The sequence below is a fragment of the Enhydra lutris genome, unplaced genomic scaffold (genome assembly GCF_002288905.1).
Source record: "Enhydra lutris kenyoni isolate GAN:26980312 unplaced genomic scaffold, ASM228890v2 scaffoldscaffold1, whole genome shotgun sequence".
NCBI lineage: Eukaryota > Metazoa > Chordata > Mammalia > Carnivora > Mustelidae > Enhydra > Enhydra lutris.
This window is the reverse complement of record NW_019154085.1, coordinates 18,928,766-18,949,192: the sequence shown is the minus strand read 5'-3', so window position 1 is coordinate 18,949,192 and position 20,427 is coordinate 18,928,766. Positions and strand designations below refer to the sequence as shown.

At 35.0% G+C, this 20,427-nt stretch overlaps 1 protein-coding gene across 3 annotated transcripts in view; it reads right to left on the bottom strand.

Moving 5' to 3' along the window:
* Positions 1 to 20,427, bottom strand: part of LOC111147575 (cAMP responsive element binding protein 1) — a 63,019-nt gene that overhangs the window by 34,380 nt on the left and 8,212 nt on the right. For 2 of the 3 annotated variants that reach the window (XR_002640645.1, XM_022503724.1), the window contains exons 2-4: positions 9,714 to 9,835; positions 3,505 to 3,651; positions 2,708 to 2,749 (exon numbers count right to left, since the gene is read on the bottom strand). Coding sequence is in view for 2 of the 3 variants with exons in the window: in XM_022503724.1 (XP_022359432.1) it covers positions 2,708 to 2,749; positions 3,505 to 3,651; positions 9,714 to 9,827 (303 nt within the window). In the remaining variant the exon portion in view is untranslated. The remainder of the gene's footprint in view (positions 1 to 2,707; positions 2,750 to 3,504; positions 3,652 to 9,713; positions 9,836 to 20,427) is intronic. The other variant, XM_022503857.1, reaches the window with a different exon arrangement.

Below are 20,427 nucleotides of genomic sequence, written 5' to 3'. Positions count from 1 at the left end.
TGAGTTTTGAGCTGACAAATTTATACTAACTGCAGTTTAAAAAAAAAAAAGGTATGAAAACATTTCCGAACTTCTTTCAAAATGCTCTCTCCACAGCACAACTTTTCTTTCAAAAAGCAGTTAGTTATCCTCTTGCATTGTTAAAATGTCACTTTTTCCCAGGATAGTTGAAAGGGATTTCTTCTTTCAAAAATATCTGCTAGATAACATATCCCATCCAAATCCTTACTCACCATCATTAAAAAGACCAGAAACTTTGGAACACTTGTTTCATGTAAAACACAAACAAGTAACTCAGCCTGTTAGACCACTCTTAGATACTTTGCTGCAATAATAACCACTGATCCTATTTTTGCACAAAAAGTTATTATTGTTCCCATTATATTAAAAAGTATTATAAAGATTCTATCAAACGTTTCATCCAACCACTCTCCCTCTTGCTCATTCTATTTGAACCACATCCCTTTACTATACCTTGATATATGAAGCATATTCTTACTTCTAAGCCTTTGGGACTTGCTTTACTGTTTGCATGGCTTAGCCTCCTGCACTGCCTTCTGGTTTTTGTTCACTGTGTTCCCTGACCGCCCTACATAAAACAGAAGCCCCTTCCCTCCACATTCTCTAGCCCTTCCCCTGCTTTCAACACCTTCCCAGCACTTATCCTCACCTGACATATTTTATTTTTTCATTGTTTCTCTTCGCTCAAATGTGATCTTCATGAGAATAGAGAAGTATTATTTGTTCACTGCTGTCTTTCATAGCACCTAGAACAGTGACTGGCACATAGCATGGGATCAATAAAAATTCGTTGAAGGAATGACTGTAATAATTTAAGGTAACATAATCCATAATCCTCACACGTTTAAACTGCACTTTATTAAAAATGCATTTAAAGCTAACAAATTAAAAGTGAAGATGCCACTGTTAACTTCTATACATTCATGTAACTCCCACTATTTTTACAGGGATTCTCATATAATCTGTGAGACTTGATACACATAAGGATAAAGTTAGGGCACTAATGTCAAGCCATATATGAAATACTAGTACAGTGTAATTTCTAATATTCTTAGATTAAAAACAGAAACAGATCCTTATATCTTATTCTCACATCAAGAGAAATGTGTCTTGTATTTTTTGAAAATGATGTTCTAGAACACTCATATTTTCCCATGTAGAAGTTCGCAGGGTCATTTCTCTCTGTTTAAACACATCTCTTCTGATGTAAACTACTTCCTAGTTACCAAAATACTAATCCCTGTTAACCAGCTGAAATGACCCATAAAGTTTAATATATTCTTCATGATTTAGGCCCTTTAAAGAAAAAAATAAAGTAAAAAAAATTGTGTCTCTATTTGTAGAATTCAGGCTTTCAGTTATAAATATAGCTCACCTTGATGGAAAAATGTGCTCTTGAGAAGATGAATAAATATTTCTACAAAGTTAATAGCCATACACTCCCCAGGTCCAAGTTATTATTGTCATAAAGTAAAGATTAAAATTAAAAATATAATTGACAATTAAATATCACATATTATGATGTAAAATTATAATCTTAACAAGCTTTGAAAATTTTGGTGTGTTCTTTATAGAAAGGCCTCCTACTCATAAGTGAAAAAGAGAAAGGAAGGATTAATGTGATCTGGAATCTAGGTCTCCTGATTAGCAGGTCAGGTTCTTTCCACTATTACCAAGAATAAAATGAGTGGGGAATTAGTAAGGGCATCGTAGGGAGAATACTAATGTAGCACTCAATGAAATAAAAACTGAGGCAAAGGATCGGAGACTATTGGTCAGTTAGTGTGATTTCACAGAAATGTCTAATTCTTTAGTTTTCACTGGGACGACACTGTCTCCATCTTGGTAACAAATTCCATTCCGAGTATCTTTCAGTATGTAAATTCACACATGCTGATATTTTTACATGAAAACATTCTTTTTTTTTTCTTCCATGTAAGTGTCCAAGAGAACCAAAAGCCTAAGTAGAGGTGGGTAATGGTGGCTCAAGGACTCAATAATATAATACGGCTGACTAAATCGAATATACCATTTGAGGACATTAACAGAATGCTTCCAGGGCAAAGGAAGCGCTTGTCCCATCTACAAATATCAATCAGTCTGGCTACCATACTCGAGGAAAAGACAACAGCTCTCATCCACAGGACGACAGCAAGGACAGTAAAGAGCAATAAAAGCTACACCGTATAATAAATGACTGAAGAAAAATAGACATTTGTTTAGTCTGGACATTTTGTTTTTTTAAAGTAGGAAGGGTGTAAGAGACAAGGGAAAAGAAGTGGTCCAAAAGAGAAAGAATTAAATTTGCTTAATTAGTTTCTGAGTATGGAACTGGGACCGCTAGGTAGAAGTTTTAGAAAGGTATATTCTGGCTCACCACAGGGAAGAACAGTTCAGCAATTACCCCTCTTTATAAATTGGTTACCTCGGGAGACAGGGGTTCCATTTCCCTAGTGTTCAAGTAATGCTGGACTACCATTTGGAGGAGAGGAAAAAAGATAGACAGGGAAAGTAAGCATACACTAAGGGCTGGGCAGGTAACAAGTCCAGCCTAGACCTAGATGATCTCTAAGATCTTTATGCAAACCTTAAATTGCATGTTTATAGAAGGATAACAACATAAAGAATAATTTCTCACCTTCCTTTCTACAAATAGTTCTTTCCAAATCTAGGACCTAGGACTCACCTGAGTTCCGGAGAAAAGTCTTTTTAAGTCCTTACAGGAAGACTGTGAAGCAAAAAATATGAAATGGGAGGCTGGGGTTATGGCCTACTTGAATGAACGTTCAAGTCTTTTTTTTTTTCTTTCAATAAGCTCACTGCAAAGATGTCTACTACTCGAGGTTTTCTACTACTCGAGGTTTCCTACAGTTCAGTAGAGTAGTTACCTTCATTCAGAGCTCTGTGTGCTTTTATTCCCCCTGGATTCAATCCAAAGGAACAATCTCTCCAAAGAATTAGATAACATGCGCAGTGTAATCCCTGAATATATCATTATTTCAAAATTATATACTCTAACTTACACCCCGAGACATAGCTGGTTTTATAATGCTTTCTATGATCTCTAAATTCAAGTTAGTATCTTAGGTAAGGTTATTAATATTGACAAGGACTTATTTTTTCCAATTGCATGTTTAGAAAATAAATACAAAGTTATTTTTGTTATCTCAATTTTCCTGAACTAAGGTATATCAGCCTTGGTCTTTCCCAAACGTTTCCACTTTACCCCACATACTTTAAAATTTTCCCCAATCAAGTCTTTTTCTTCTGTAGCTTAAGAAAAAGTCTTTTTTTATGTCTGTTCTTGTGTGTATATATGTTCCTATACATAAGGTGACTATACAGACGCAGCATATTCCTTTACCGTAAATAAAATAAGCTCTGAACTAGATATGTTCCTATTTCCATAACTAATGAAAGGAGAGAGATATGGCTATAAACGACAGTTATGAAAGTAGATGCAGAACTTTTTTATACACATACCTGAACTGTCTGGACTTGTGGAGACTGAATAACTGATGGCTGGGCCGCCTGAATAACGCCATGGACTTGAACTGTCTGCCCATTGGGCAGCTGTACTAAAGTTACGGTGGGAGCAGATGATGTTGCATGAGCTGCTGGCATAGATACCTATGGTGTTGAACATGGAAAAAAATTATCATCACAGATACCTCCTTGAGAGTAGTCACGTTCAGTATGAAGCAACTTTTTTAGCAGGAAAAAGATGACTTCTGCTAGCCAAGTATTTCACTGGTGTGAAAGAAACTAATGATTACATTTAATATTATTAATATTAAATTAATATTAAAAAAACAAAAAACAAAAAACACAACTGTACATGCCCCCTCCCTTCCAAATGCTTCCACATGACAAAAAACTATTTTAATGTAATATTTACAATTTAGGTTTTTTTGGTAATATTTAAAATTTGTAAAACAGACTTCCTCTGAATACTAAATACACTTTAATTGTATGGTGCTTTGAATTTTCCTACCTGCTTTCATGTCCAGTTTCTCATTTTGCTCTTTGAAGAAATCATGACTGGATAATAAGGATTATCTCCATTTTAGAGTCAGAAATATCAACTACTCAAGAGATTAAGTAACTTACCCAAGGTCAAGAGCTATGCTAGCTTTGAAGAATCATAAAAGTCTTCAGAATATTTTGTGTTAAATAACTCATATTCTAAAATACAACTGCTCTCAGACTTGGGCAAAACTTAGTGAAGTCTAGAACAAATATACATCTAAAAATGTACAGCATAGTCTTCTCCTTTAAACTAACTGCAAGTATGCCTTTTATTAGTGAGAAAGTATTAATATGTATTATAAACTGAAAATTTCTACCCTTCCTAAATCAAACTGATACGATAGTTGATATTTTAAGGATTTATTTTCCTCTTAAAGGAATAAAAGAACAGAACTGAGTGAATTTAAGAGATATTAATTTTCTCCTGAGGCACAAAGAAAGCAATTTTAATGAATCAATATCCAGGTCCAAAGAGCTCTTATGTCATATCTATATCTATCAGATAGTATTTCTTGTTCCTATGCTTGAACACATTCAGAGGTTCAATAATTTTTGCTCATTTGGTAAATAGTAATTGTGGACCCATGTGCTAAGAGCAATGTCAAAACTGAAACTACAAACATGAAGGAAATTACTGGGGTACATGTATGAAGGCAGGGGGAAAAGAACACAAATAAATAAAATCCAGTGAAGTAATGAGGCTTGCCAATAGAAAAATACACACACTGAGGAAAGCTATCCCACCTCCCCTAAAAAGGGAAGAATGCAAATTTGAAATAAAGATTACAAATTAGGCATATTTTGACTCCCAGGGGAGAGGCACAGAATTTTGGGGAAGAAGGGATAAATGACAGTTAGTACTACTGGACCGTGTAAGTACGTTACTGTATGAATGTAGGAACCAGGGCAAGATAAAATTGTAACACAAACAGGCAGGGGCTAAATGAGCTCGTCATGAAAAACCATATATATTCCATTAAAAAAGTTGCACTATATCTTGAGGAGATTGGGAAAGGCACTGAACAGCTTTCAAACTCTGGAATATCACATGGTGAGGATTGAATTTTAGATAGATCACTTCAGTGGCAGTATGAAAAACATTTATTTCAGAGAAAGAACAAAGTGGAGGGGAGGAGATTGAGAAAGGTTATATAGTAGTTAGGTGAGATGATAAAGCCAGAAGTAAAGTACTAGCTGTGGTACAGAGAATAAGAGAACTGATTTAAGGAAAATTCAGGAGGCAGACTAGAAAGAGCTTCATGAATGACTGCTTGAAGGAGGTGAGAGAGGAATCCAGGATGACCCACATATATCATGTTTGGGTAAGAATCGATAAACTATACTATCAACTGAAACAGAGAACACAAGGAGGAGAAGCTTGGGCAGGAAAGATCCCTAATGAAATGAGAAGTTAAAACTATGAGTATCCATCTTTGGGCAGTTAGGACATCCCTCCTTAGTATAATCATTTTCTCTCTGGCCACTATAAATTTTGTTTGGTTTTACCTGGTTCTCAAAATGTGGTCCATGGACTACCTCCAACAGAGTTACAACATGTGCCTATTTATAAAGTCAGACTCTTGGTGGACCTAAGGACACTTCCCCCTATACTGAAATTTGAGAACCACAACTCTAAGTTACTCAGAATATTTCTTCTTAGTTCCGTACAAAGGCTCTTCTGATATCTGAAGCAATTATTATATCCTCTTCTCTATTTTACAGAATAAATATAACAAGCTAACTCAAGGAGCCAGTTAATCTCTTCTCTACCCGCATCACTCTACAGAACAGTTCTTCTCATTATAACTTCGTAAACAATACAGATATACAAGATAAAAATCCCTTATGTTCCTACCACTCAGAGCTAATTGCTGTTAATATTTTTGCTGAAGATGTAGGTGCTTTTAAAAGTGCGTACACACACTCAATTTTTATAACACACAATCATGGAACCTAATTTAATCTTTCAAATCCATTATAAATATCTTTTCATACCATTAATAATTTTATTTAGTGGTTTTAGGGCTGTACAATAAAAATTACTTTGTTTAATAAATTCCTTATTATTGGATATTTAGGTTTTCAAATTTGCCTGTTACAAAGAAGCCGCAATGATCATCCTTTTACCCAACTCCTTAGTTAAATCCATAGAAGTTTACATTCTCATAGTCAAAACCAATATTGTTTTTTTTTCTTCCCACTTAAAAAAAAAATCTCTGTAGGGGTGCCTGGGTGGCTTAGTTGGTTAAGCATCTGATTCTTAATCTCAGCTCAGGTCTTGATCTCAGGGTCGAGAGTTCAAGCCCCACACTTAAAAAAACAAAACAAAACAAAACAAAACTGTGTAAATTCCAAAAGTAAAATAAAGCATCTCATTATTGTTTTAGATTGGTTTTCTTCCTTTGCAAGCTGGGCTGAATTTTTTCCTGTTCACTGTTCAAATCATTACAGTCTTGGATTTGGCAATTTTATTATCTTTTTCTATTATTAAATACTGACAACAAAAAGATACCAGGTATCAGAATTATGAAAGGAAATTATGACAAAAATGCATCATGTATGTGTTAAGGACTTGGATGACCAAGTGAAAAAACTCTGTAATTAGGAATAAAAAGAACAAAAACTACACAAATAGGAATAGAAAACCAGCTTTTCTAAAACTCAAATATCATGTCATTCTGCTCTTCAAAGTAAATGCTAAAGGACTGCCTGATAAGGATGATAAATTAAACATGTGTATATTATTTTGTTCCTTCCTGAATCTTCAATTAAACTTCATAAAATTGATTTTGTTTTTACAGGCACAATTACATGAGCAAAGAATGGGATAGGAGATAACAGTAAGAGTTTTGGGAGGCTGGAAAGAAGATGGATGAATAGTAATGAACTTGGAAGACCTCAGAAGGCCAACTCATGACGTAGAAACAGGGAAAGCCTGATTTGAACCACAAAATCCTTAAGAGGCTCAGGATCTAAGTCATCCTGGAAGGTGGAGTAAAGGGAGAAGCTGAAAATAAGGAAAGCTGATTGAAAGCTCTTTGAGAAGCAACTGGTTCCCCTCCCCACACTCTCTGTGGAAGAGTAATTAATCTACCCCATGCTGACAGAAAAATGGAGAATTTCTGGGTAGTGGATCTCCTGACTGCCTACAACAGACACTGCTGAAGGTTGGGTTACTAACCTCCAGTCTACTTTCTCTTAGCTCCCTGGTCTTTACCCTATAAGCAAGGGATCAATAAAGCCTTCCCGGAGGAACCTAATTAGTGACAAGGGGCTGAACAAAGACTTAAAAGATACTGACATTGGGAAGGCCATAACCACTCTATAGTGAAGCTCACAACAACTCATAATTATTAGGCCCCCAACACACTTAGAGCTTCCGATAGTCTTTCTGGTCCCCTACTTTAAACTTGAGCAGACAACCACAATTATAAAACATTTGAGGAAAGCTTCTAATATGAAAGATGGAGACCAAAACAAATTGAAGGGCAAAAAGCTATACAGAGGAAAATCTATGTGGGAGAAGAAAACTTAAAACCTAATTAATATTCTCAGAGACGATAGAAAATATTCCCTTTGTTAAACATAAACAGGATGCTATTAAAACACAAAAAGACTATTCAGAGAACAAAAGGAACTCTTGGAAACATGACAGCAGAAATAAAACGTTCAACAAATGGGTTGGAACATCAAACTGAAAAAGTCTCCCAGAAAGCAGAGCAAAAAGACAAAGAGAAAGCAATAGAGAAAAGATGAGAAAATCAGAGAAACAGTCCTATAGGTATAGACCACAAGGAAAAAAGGAGAGAGAGAAAAATCTTCAACCAAATAATTTAAAGAAATTGCCCAAAATTGAAGACATAAGCTTCCACTAAAAAGGGCCCAATGAAAATATACGGCACAATGGATAAAAACTATTCAAACCAAGACCCTAATAATGAAATAGTGAAGCACTGTGAACAAAGAGAAATGAGATACCAGAGAGGGAAAATAAATGGACTTAGTCTTTTCCAAGAGCAACACCACATGGTGACTGTTCAAACTTTGAAAGAAACTTTCAAACTTTGGAAGAAAAATCATTTTTTAAAAAATATTTTATTTATTGATTTGAGAGAGAGTGCACACAGGTGGAGAGAGGTGGAGGGAGAAGGAGAAAGAATCTGAAGCAGACTCCTCACTGAGCATGTAGCCCGTCATGGGACTCCATCCCAGGATTGGGAGATCATGACCTGAGCAGAAACCAAGAGTTGGATGTTTAACTGAGCCACCCAGATGCCCCAAGAAAAATGATATCCTTACCAAGAATTTTTTACCCAAACTTGCTCAAGAAACCACTGGAAAACATGCTTTATTATACCAAGAACACAAATTCAATAATAGAAAGCAGGGGGAAAGGAATTTCCAGGGCTGTATTGTATAGCAGACTTAAGAGGACAACCGGATCAGACAGAAAAGTGCTCCCCAAGAGACAGTTATTTGGAGGGCTGTCATCACCAAGATCCTTTCTGGGATTGTACCTTATTTTTACCACAGGGTCAAATGCTTGGGTGAGCCCAGATTCTGATCTGTGCATGTTTGCCTTGACCATGTACTGAGGAAGTCCTGGCTCTTTCTCCTTCATTCCTCCATCTGCCTTATCCAAGTATTTACTTTATCCCCAGATATTTTCTGCTTTGCCTTACTCCTGAGGGTTGGAGGTAGACCCTAATACTCTCAGAAGAAAACACAGAGCAGCCCACTTCTTCTGACTATATTCCTGCTGGAGATCCAGTATTTGGGCCATAATTTAATTCAGTGTAGTAACCATTTGTGGTTAGCCCCTTATTAGCCAAGACTCATTTTTGCTCAGGGACTTCCTTAGGAGGGCTTTTAAATTCTTCAGGAAGCTGAAGCTCAACACTGTAGAGCCTCTGCTAGGATTATTTTCTCCTGGGAGCCTTTACCAGAAAGAGGCAGTATCATACTCCTTTACCTAGCAGGTTTATGTCTGTTATTTATCTATATATCTATAACTACCTCTCTTATATAAGGCATAAGGTTACATAATGTTCTTATATTAACTTATTTCTTATGTATGCAATTAATGGTTAATAAAATATTTGAGGAAAAATAAATCATAATAAAAAATAAGAATGAAAGAATATAACTCTAGAGGTAGAATGTTTAAGACAAAGACAAAATAAAGGAATCATAAATTATATTTAAAAGATATAGGAAACAAAACTTATCACCCTTGAAATTTACTTGTGTGTCAATTTATCTTCTTACCCTATTTTTTAGTTTAAGCACATAGAAAACTTAGCCTCTCAGATTATCTAAATTCCCATGCCTCAAAATAAATCTGTGTGATAAAAAAAAAAAAAAGCAGTTACCATATCAGGTTTTCTTCCCTCGTTTAGGAGAGACAATCTCTACCCATTAGTTAAAATGTCATTATTCTGAATCAGGTCACTACAAATAATGTTTTAACAATACATTTTTCTGTTCCGTTACTGAATCATTTCTAAAATTATGCTAATACTTAGTAAATAGGAACTTCAGTATTCTAAGAATGTCTCTGCTCAGTTCTATGTCTATCTCTGCAATAAAAACTAAATCCTCTTGTCTAAAACATATTTCTCTTGGAAGAGACAGAACTTGGAATCTCTCCATGTATTTTATACCTGGGCTAATGTGGCAATCTGTGGCTGGGCTTGAACTGTCATTTGCTGGCTTTCAGCTTCTGTTACAGCTGCATCTCCACTCTGCTGGTTCTCTGCTCCAGATTCCATGGTCATTTAGTTACCTACAATATATGGAAGAGTGTTACAAGCACTACAGTGCTTTGTGCTTTTGTGACTTTAAAGGCAAATTTCAGGTTATAAATAGGTATTATGTGTGGTTAGGTCAGAAAATGCACTCAGAAATCTAGTTAAAAAATAATCTAGCTCAATTATTGTAAACTTATCCAAGTCTGCTGAGCTGTAAAATTCTAACCCCTTCAAAACCCCCCCAAAAAACCCAAAAACCCCCTCTCTTTTCCCTTGTTATTCCATCTAGAAAGAAGGAATTCCTCCCTTTCATGAATCTCCCCTATTAACAAGGAGAAGAGGGTGCCAGTAAAATTCTTTTTTTTCAAATTGTACTCATCAGGTATGGAGAGAAGGTAGAGAGTAGAAGTGAGCTGCTCTCAGGGTCTATGAGATACTGGCTTCATGGTACTTCATATGAGGGCATTCCCTTCTATTATAGGGCAGAAACATAAAAGTATAAGCTACTTCCAAGATAATTACTGGTGGTGGAACAAAAGCAGCCCAGGTTGTGGGGTATCAAGATAGAAAGGTGGGATAAATAGACACAAAGCCAAATCAGAGACCCCAAACACTGCAGATCTTAGCGTTCCGACTCCTCACCTATATACAGTGTGCAACACTACACATGCACACAAACATGAAATAAAATTCTGAGCAAGTTAATCAATGCTGCTCTCTTTTACTTTGGGACCCTGCTTTGGTAAGTATATTTGTTGCGTAATCTGGCACTGAATGGCTGCAAGAGTTAGTGGAGAACAATTCAAAGCAGCAGCAGCTACATGCAGATATTTCTGATAACAGAAATAAATAAACTTCTGGTGATAATCATGTCTAAAGGAGTCACAAAAAAGGGGATTACTTCTCACTTGTGTTCTACTGTTATCATTTAGTGCCTGGCATATTACCTGTCAAAAATGAATTTATTAATAGTGATGACTACCTATAGCAATTCCATAAATAACACAAAACCCCAATACTTTTCCAGAATTTATTACATTTATTTTATAACTCTAAAACTGATCATCAAAATTGCAACTGATCCTTATATCATTACTACATGCCATCGGAACATATCACATACTAATATATTTTCCATCATTCACAGGGTTCTATAAAAAGTTTTACAAGTGACAGGTAAAAATGGAAGCAAAAATATCTCTGTGGAAAGAAGTATACATAATTTAGAAATACAGAATCCATAAAAGAGATGACAAATGAAAAGATCAACAGACCTGACTACATAATTATTTAAAACATTCAAATGACAAAGACACCAAGACAAGTGCACAGGGAGAAAATACCTGCCACGTATAATCGACACAGTAACACCTAGAATACAGAGAAACTACTAGTCAATAAGAAACTCCATTACTGACTAGTTCACAAAGATGTATGCAAGGATATTCACTGTAGAATTTTTTTATAATAGTGAAAAACTGGAAACAAGTATCCATCATTCGAAGGACCTTCCGAGAAGTCATAGCAATGAAAGAGAGAAAAATCTAGCTGTAATGTAATAACATATAAAGTTTTCCAAGACAAACTGAGAAGGGCAAGTCACAGAGCATACTGTAAAAAAGAGAATTCTATTTATGTTAAAAGAAAAAAAGTAAAAACAAATTGTTATAAAACGTTTCCCATGTATGTGCATCAAAAAAGGTATGGTAAGTTATATACTAAATTGTAAGTGATAGCTCTGAGGAGAGGAAGATGTTGTAGAATTGGATAGGATGATGACTTTCACCTTTTACTTTTTACATATTTTAGTCTTTATTTTCTTTCCATCAGCATCGTTTCAGGATTACTTGTACAATTTAAGATTTTAATACCAGAAGTCATGAATAACATTTTGAAAACTATGAATCAAAAACTGTATTTCAATCATGATTTTGAGATACCTGTTGAAAAAAAAATTTTAAATCCTAGATATTTTTATATGAAACTATTTTTATTTTTATCTTGCCTTTGAGATACCTGTTGAAAAAAAAATTTTAAATCCTAGATATTTTTATATGAAACTATTTTTATTTTTATCTTGCCTAAATTGTTTACCCCACATTTCCAAAGAATAAAAAATATCCAAAATACCCCACAATTCCAAAGATAAAAAATTATCAAATAATTTTATTCTAATTGTGATAACTGGAATTATATACTTATAATCTGTGCTCTTTTAAACTAAAAAATTTAAGAAAGACATCAAAATAACAAAACAACATCAACAACAAAATGGTTTATGTATCCTAAATGTTGTTCATGCTTTTGGTCTGCAAGAAAATGGCATGTGAAAACATTAAAACCTAATCTCAGGAACAAGCAGTGAATCCATTTGAGGACAAGACTGAACTGAGTCAAGCTAAATAAGGTCAGAATTCCATAAACTTTTTTTCATCCTCTCCTTACGCCATCATTTTAATGAGAATGAAGACAAATACAAATTTATCATCATAATATATCCTTTGTAGAGAGTATGCACCAACCATTTTTGAAAGACTTTTTCAGGCCATGTTTTTTTTTTTTTTTTTAAACCTGTGCTGTCATCCATATATTTTTAACTTCCCCATTTGATTAAAAGCAATCTATGGCACAGATCATATTTCTTTTGTTTTTGTTTATTATACAAGAATTAGGACTTTTTTCCTGACACTTAAGGTATAGGACATCATTATAATTTTTTGTTGCAGAAAATAAAATGTGACGTTATTATAACAAAGACACAAAACCACTAGTTAACATAAATAATTATAGCTACAAGGACACATTCAAAACAGGAATGTGATTTGCATTCTTCTTCACTCCCCAACTTGGTAAAATTCTTATAAAAAAAAAACAAAAAACAAACCCAAAACAAAAAGAGTGATATTTCCAACGGATATGATTCTCTCATATAAACTGCCAGGGTATTATTATCATTTTTTTCATTCAGGCAGACTATTAATCTTTTTTTAGAGATGGGTACAGCATTCTTAATTTTTATAACTCTTAGCTCAAAGAGGTATCAACATCCAAATCAACAGTACAAATACTGTCTTTCATCAGAAAATTCTCAAAGTGCAGGTGAGATATATTTAAGGAATAAAAATTTGTTTCAGATAAACAACTCACTGACTGAACTAACATAGACATTATTCTTTTGGCCTTTACCACAAAGGTACTGAAATGGCCTCTCAACTAGACTAAACTGATATTTAAAGTGGGTGTATTCTTTTTGGACTTCAAAAACTTTTGTTCTTTTCTATCTTCAGGTGGTGAGGGAAGAGATACTACAGTATCACATCTACAGTCTTCAATTTTTCTATCAACCAAGGAGCAGTCCAGCCAGAAGTATAGTATCCAGACACACGATCAATTACTACAGCCAATATGTGGATTTCCAAAGTTGTTTGAAGAAAAGAGGTTTTTTTTTTGGTTTTGTTTTTTTAAGATTTATTTTATTTGTCAGAGAGAGACAGCACAAACAAGGGGAGCAGCAGGCAGACGGAGAAGCAAGCTCATGCCTAGTAATGAGATGGATGCAGAACTTGATCCCAGGACCCTGGGATCACAACCCAAGTCTAAGGCAGATGCCTAACCGACTGAGCCACCCGGGTGTCGCAAGAAAGGAGATTCGTAATTCACTACACAAATGAATGCTTTTCAGGAATACAAAAATTAAAAAAGACTGAATACTACTATAAAATAAGTAAAAGATCAGGTACATAAAAACTCAGAAAGAATGTTCTATAAATACTGGGCCTGGAATATTAGAAACAGATCGGAACTTAGAAATCACTGAAAATCTAGTATTAGCTTGAGTTTGGGGATTCTTGTTTTTCCAATAATTCAGAGTTACAAAATTTGGGATATTTAAAATTTGGGAATTTTCATGATTTATCCCCTAAAAATTAACATAATCCTCTGGAAACCATACATTTATAATAAATTTCAAAACAGTATCATGTGTAAAGGAAACAAAAATGTTTAAACCAGTTCACAAAGATATGTGTCATTTTGCTATGTAATGCTCTTTAGAGTTGTCCCTCTTAATATGAAAAATAAAAAGTGAAGTGGTTCTTAGTGCTATTGAGAGAAATAAACAATGCTGCTGTGAGTAGTGGGAAAGAGAGCCTAACACTTGGTAGAAAGCTGGATCTGTCACCAAGTGATCATTGGAAAAATTAAGCTTCTTGTGCTTTAGATTTCCTCATCTGTAAAAACTAGGAAGATGAATTAAAGAGCTCATCCAATTTTAAATGCTCTGATCCTAGGAAATGACACAAGATGTATGTACGCAAACATAATTATACAGGCCACTTAATAAAACAGTATATATAATAAATGAAGTATTTCCTTTTACTCTATAGTAATATATGTAGACAGTAAAAGAGGACAGATTCACTAAGACTAGGTCATCTAGCCTCTTGATCTTGGATTAATACAGAGCTATCACCACTCACTGATTTATAAAATCATGAGAATGCAATACAACTTGACATAATTAGCAGTACCTTTAAAAAATGCTGCAAGACCAGACTACTAGTCAATAAAGATTCTCTCACATGTTGGAGAGCAACTCTTTTACTCATTACATTGATCTGGTCACAACTATTGTTCATTATTAAATAGTTTTACAGTCCCCTTTTGTTAATTTACAAAGAGGACAAAGTTTTTCCTTCCCATCTTAGAAAGCTTCAAGAAACTTACCTAAGACTGTACCACTTTAGTATCCTTTACACAGTAAAGCCAGTATTTAAAACCTTAGAATGTAGTTTAGATAAACCTCTCAGTAAAGTGTCAAATGAGTGCTTCCATGACATTTAAAAGAATAGAAAATGTTCTGCAATAGTTAAGAGAATGGGGGAATTCCAAAGAAGCACTGCGAATGGTCACAGCACCATAAATCTGAGGAAGGAGGGTAACTTCTCTGATAAGAAAAATGGTATGAGCAAAGGCTTACATTAGTATGCCTTTACAGAAATGAGTGAATCAGTGGCTAGTGCCAGATTCTATATAGAAGGAAGGAGAGAGGACAAATGATAACAGAAAAGTCACTCAAAAAGCAATCAGCAACTGCCTACTAGGACAAAATGAAAATTGAAAATAATGTCTCTTTAAAGTAACTGTGTTTAGAACTTTCATATCGCAATGAATTTTACTTCTACTCTATATAGCAACATATCCTGAGAGAATTCACCATTAGTAACTTTAAATAAAACCAACAATATCTTCAGTTTTAACCTAATACTTGTATTAGGTTATCATATCTGAGGACTTATATTTCAGGCACTGTCAAATTACTGGGGAAAAAGAAATATACAATATAAATTTTTAAAACTTTGTGCAACTTACATTCTCATGTGTGGAGCAGGGAAGAGAAAGTAGGTAAAGTATGTAATAAATCAGATGGTGAGAGGTATTACGTAAAAAATAAAGCTGAAGGGCACCTGGGTGGCATAGTCAGTTATGTGTCTGACTTGACTTTGGCCTAGGTCATGATCTCAGGGTTGTGAGATCAAGCCCCACACTGGGCACCACGTGGGGTGTGGAGCCTGCATAAGATTCTCTATCGAGGGGCGCCTGGGTGGCTCGGTGGGTTAAAGCCTCTGCCTTCAGCTCAGGTCATGATCTGAGGGTCCTGGGATTGAGCCCTGCATCGGGCTCTCTGCTCAGCAGGGAGCCTGCTTTCCCCTCTCTCTCTGCCCGCCTCTCTGCCTACTTGTGGTCTCTGTCTGTCAAAAAAAAAAAAAAAAAAAAAAAAAAAAAATTCCCTCCCCCTCTCCCCCCCCCCCCCCCCCCTCTCTAAAATAAACAAACATACATATAAATAAATAAAAAGCAAGCTGAGAAGGATGCTGGAGGGATTTTCAATATTTTTAAAGCTAACAAGTGAAAATCTCGTTGCTAAAGTAGCATTTTAATTCACCTACTCAACACTTATACAGAACTATACCAAATCATGGACAATTTCTGAAAGTACTATTTCCATACCTACCTGCCTCTACCAAGTTAACCAAAGCTCATCAACAAGAAAGCAAGCCCATATTCTCACTTTCTGCTAGAAATCATTAAACAAAAGAAACGAATGCTGTAGATCTTTACCTTGTTCTTTCCTCTTGAAATATTCTGACTTTTAGGAAGTGCCCCAGTCCATAGGATCCTAAACATTCTATTCAAGTTTATAAAAAATAAACCCATCTACCCCCCCAACCCAGTTTACTTTTTAATCCCTTAAATCTATAACCAATTCAATCCAGTTTAGGATGAGATGGATAACTACCATATTCAGAGAAATGAACTATGAATTTTGACTGAAGAATAATGCATCCATAACTAATGGAACATATGAATACTGTGATTGTTAAAAATGTAAATGACCTTCATTATAAATGAGAAAAAAAACCTCCCCCTGCACCCTAGCAAGTGGCTGACTCCTCCTAAACTCAAAAGTCCAGGGATTTAAGGAAATCACACAAGCAGAAATCTAAGGTCTCTAGGGTAACCATAGCAAAAGGAACATTTGGGCACATGATTTTAAAACTATATGACTATTTTGTTGTCATAGTCAAATACAGTACTAAAAATATTTTACAGAAGTATACCTAGAAACAGCCATGGGTGGTACAGAGTATCTTGTACATATTTTGTACCTCTTATTTAGTTTTTAGAATAATATAACTGACTCCAAGCATTGCTAACACATTCTCAACAACTCCAACAGGACTTGATTAATTTTCTAAAGTGTTATGATTAGTTTACTAAATAAAGTAACAAAATGTCCAGGCATTACACAACAGACTTTGGCTTTCCAAGAATCAGTAACTATGTTGCACTGCCTTTTTCCCTCTATCCCCCCCCAACCCCTGTACATTTTTGAGGGTTGTTAACTTGGAAATAGTTGTCACTTATCATATGCTTAATCTAGAGCAACTGAGGTGTACGCAATCAATACTGGAAATTTAGCAATGCTACGGGTTTCTGATGCTAATAATAAATAGTCTTGTGGTAATAAATTTAGCATATCTTCACTGAAACCTGAAAGGAAAACAGCTGATTCATTGTTGCATGTGTGTACATAACATGTAGGTATGCGTACATGTACATTACACACACACACCCCACAACACAGATACCAACTTCAATTCTAAAATTTTATTAAATTAGAATAATCACACACTATCAAAATGAAGTTAAATACATTTCTTAAGAAAGAGTATGGACAGGAAATGTGATAAACTAAAGTAAACTGGTGTCTTTTTTTTTTTTTTAAGTTTTATTTATTTATTTGAGAGAGAGAGAGAGAGAGAGAGAGAGACAGTGAGAGAGAGCATGAGCGAGGAGAAGGTCAGAGGGAGAAGCAGACTCCCCGTGGAGCTGGGAGCCTGATGCGGGACTCGATCCCAGGACTCCAGGATCATGACCTGAGCTGAAGGCAGTCGCTTAACCAACTGAGCCACCCAGGCACCCTAAACTGGTATCTTTATTAAACTAAGTAAATTCTGACAGAGTTTTCAGAAAGTTTACTCTGTGCTCCTACCAAAGTCTTTCTCCCTTATTTAGGAGAATAAATCCATATTTCCGCCTCTAGTCTAGATATTAAAGGCAAGAAAAGTTGTACTTGAAGTTAATTGCGTGATTTGAACTTGATGAGATTTAAACATTTACAAGAGAAAAATAAAAGCCTGAAAATTTGTGTATATATTTTAATAAATTCTTTGTATTAATAGTAAATATCAGTATCACCCAACCACTACTACCACAAAAGGCAACATACAGTAACAGGGAAACTTTTCAATGTCATTTAATAAAGTTAATTCCCTGACTTAGTCACTGGATTGAACTGAGAGAAACTACTTTAAGTTCAATATTCATATTTTATAATTTATTGCACTTCTATAATCACCACAGTATTTGGATGCTATTTTTAATAAATTATTTTTAAATATGTAGCATGTGCTACAAGAAAGAGGGAGACAAACCATAAGAGACTCTCAATCTCACAAAACACAGAGGGTTGCTGGGGGGTGAGGAGGTAGGGATAGGGTGGCTGGGTTATGGACATTACGGAGGGTATGTGCTATGGTGAGTGCTATGAAATGTGTAAATCTGATGATTCACAGACCTGTGCCCCTGGGGCAAAGAATACATTATATGTTAATTTAAAAAATTAAAATAATAGTTAAAAAATCAGAAAAAAAGACACTGTTCTCAAAGAAATATTTTAACAGAAGTGAATTAGAAAAATATTATGTGATTTATAGAAATGTACTGCATGACAGCCATCCTATACCATGTGACTAATTCTATAGTAACTTCCAAGAGAAAAGCTTTAGTGCTTTCTCAAATCAAAGTCATTATTTTCTAAGTACTAGCAAATGTATTTGCCTTGTTTGCCTTCAAGGAAGACTGACTACTCACAGCTCTCCAACAAGCCTTCATGTATCTGGTCACCATGAGACAGTGTTGCTTAGCAAGGCAGCAACCATGACTGTGCATTATTTTAGATAATAACATTTTATCCCATTTCCTTCCCAATTTCCTTTCTTTCTCATCCAATACTATGTTTACAGCTTTTCACACCTTAAGCATTTCAAAGATGTGATCCTACATAAACTTCCTATATGAAGTTCTACTAAACCGATTTTTTTGGAGATGATTTTTTTTTTTAAAGAAAAAAGGATTATACACCTCCTACGAGCAGTTACTTATAGAAAAGAAATTTCTGTGTTGACTAAAGAGTGAAACTGTCTTCATATTTTAAGTTCTGATTCATAAACTAGCTCAATGCTAAAACTGTAAGGACCCACAAGTTATGCCTTGAAGTTAAATATTTAAAGCCTACTATTCCATTTGCTCAATAAAACCAGAGGAACTATGTGAAAATCACTAAATTCAAATGGAAAATGAATATCCAAGGGTGTTTATAAAGTTAACATTCATTATTTTGACAGGTCTGTTTTGAACTATATTTTAAAATGCTATTCTTGGTGAATTATTTACAAATTAGACATGAAGAGTGACAATGTCACTTCACTTTTCCTGAAGTGAGACAGCACGTGTTACAGGAGGAGTTATAAAACAGGAATCCCAGTTTTAGCTCTCACTTCACAGATGGAGAATTAGACATGTTAAGAGATTTGCAAGGAGTCTGTAAGACTGCAGAGGTATACCACGTAACCTCCAGTATTATAAAATGCGAAGAATTCTTTGTATTTGGCAATGGAATGGCATGGATAATTAAGCCACATGCTAAGCCTTTTTTTTTGGCTAAGCATTTTTATTATGTTTTGCTTGCTAGAAAAAGCCCAAGCATCTAAGGCACCAAGAATATATTGGACTACATTTAAAAATTAGCCACGGTAAAGCTACAAAGCTGATAAATTACATGCAGACAATAGCAAAGACTTTATGTATAGTTCTGATAAAATATTCACTTCAAGTTTAGGTATCTTTATTCCTGAAAGAATCAAAAACAAGTCCAATCAGTGATGTACTGTATTTTTTTTTACCCAACCTGATAGTGATTTCTGGTAAGGTCGTTTTGATTAATAATACACTCTCATGCCATTTCTCATGTCTCAGAGGCAAGAAGGATTGGTAAAGCATCAGAGTTTAATGAAAACTTTAAGTAGAAAAGCTTCTTTTTAAGCTATGGAAAAATGAGCCTAATTTCCTTGGCTTTAAAAAAATAAATCTGGGGGCACCTGGGTGGCTCAGTGGGTTAACCCTCTGCCTTCAGCTCAGGTCATGATCCCAGGGTCCTGGAATCGAGCCCCGCATCGGGCTCTCTGCTCAGCAATGAGCCTGCTTCCCTGCTCTCTCTCTGCCTGCCTCTCTGCCTACTTATGATCTTGATCTGTCAAGTAAATAAATAAAATCTTAAAAAAAAAAATCTGTAATTTCAGTTAGTTTTAACTGTCTAAAGCATGTATGTCTGCTTCCTTTACTTGTTGCATCCCTACAGGGGGACTGTTTTTAATCCTGCCTTTCAAAGCTGTGACCCTCCCAAGAAGGAATCATTCATTAAAAAAATACATTTTCTGTGCCTATTACATAATAAGTGTTCTGCCAAAAACTATGGGGACTGGAGTTTAAAACAGACAAGAAATTTTCTCTCAAAGAGCTTTCAAGCTAACAAGAGATAAAATATGTGTTCTATAAAAAGATACACACACACACACACACACACACAGAGCTGGGCAAGTATAAACTAATTTTAACCAGGTTGCCTACCAATTCCCTTCAAACAAGTATTTAATAAGAATGATTTAAAACCATAAAATCCCAGTTCGAAATGAAAGATATACAATGAATTATGGAAAAAATAAAGCATGGGCTGGCTATTTATTGTAATCTATCTACTGAAGCAGATCTTTTAAGAAAATATTTATTTATTTATTTATTTATTTATTTATAGTAAGCTCCATGGCCAATGTGGGGCTTGAACTCATGACCCCTTAATCAGGAGTCAACAAAAATAAAGCATGGGCTGGCTATTTATTGTAATCTATCTACTGAAGCAGATCTTTTAAGAAAATATTTATTTATTTATTTATTTATTTATTTATAGTAAGCTCCATGGCCAATGTGGGGCTTGAACTCATGACCC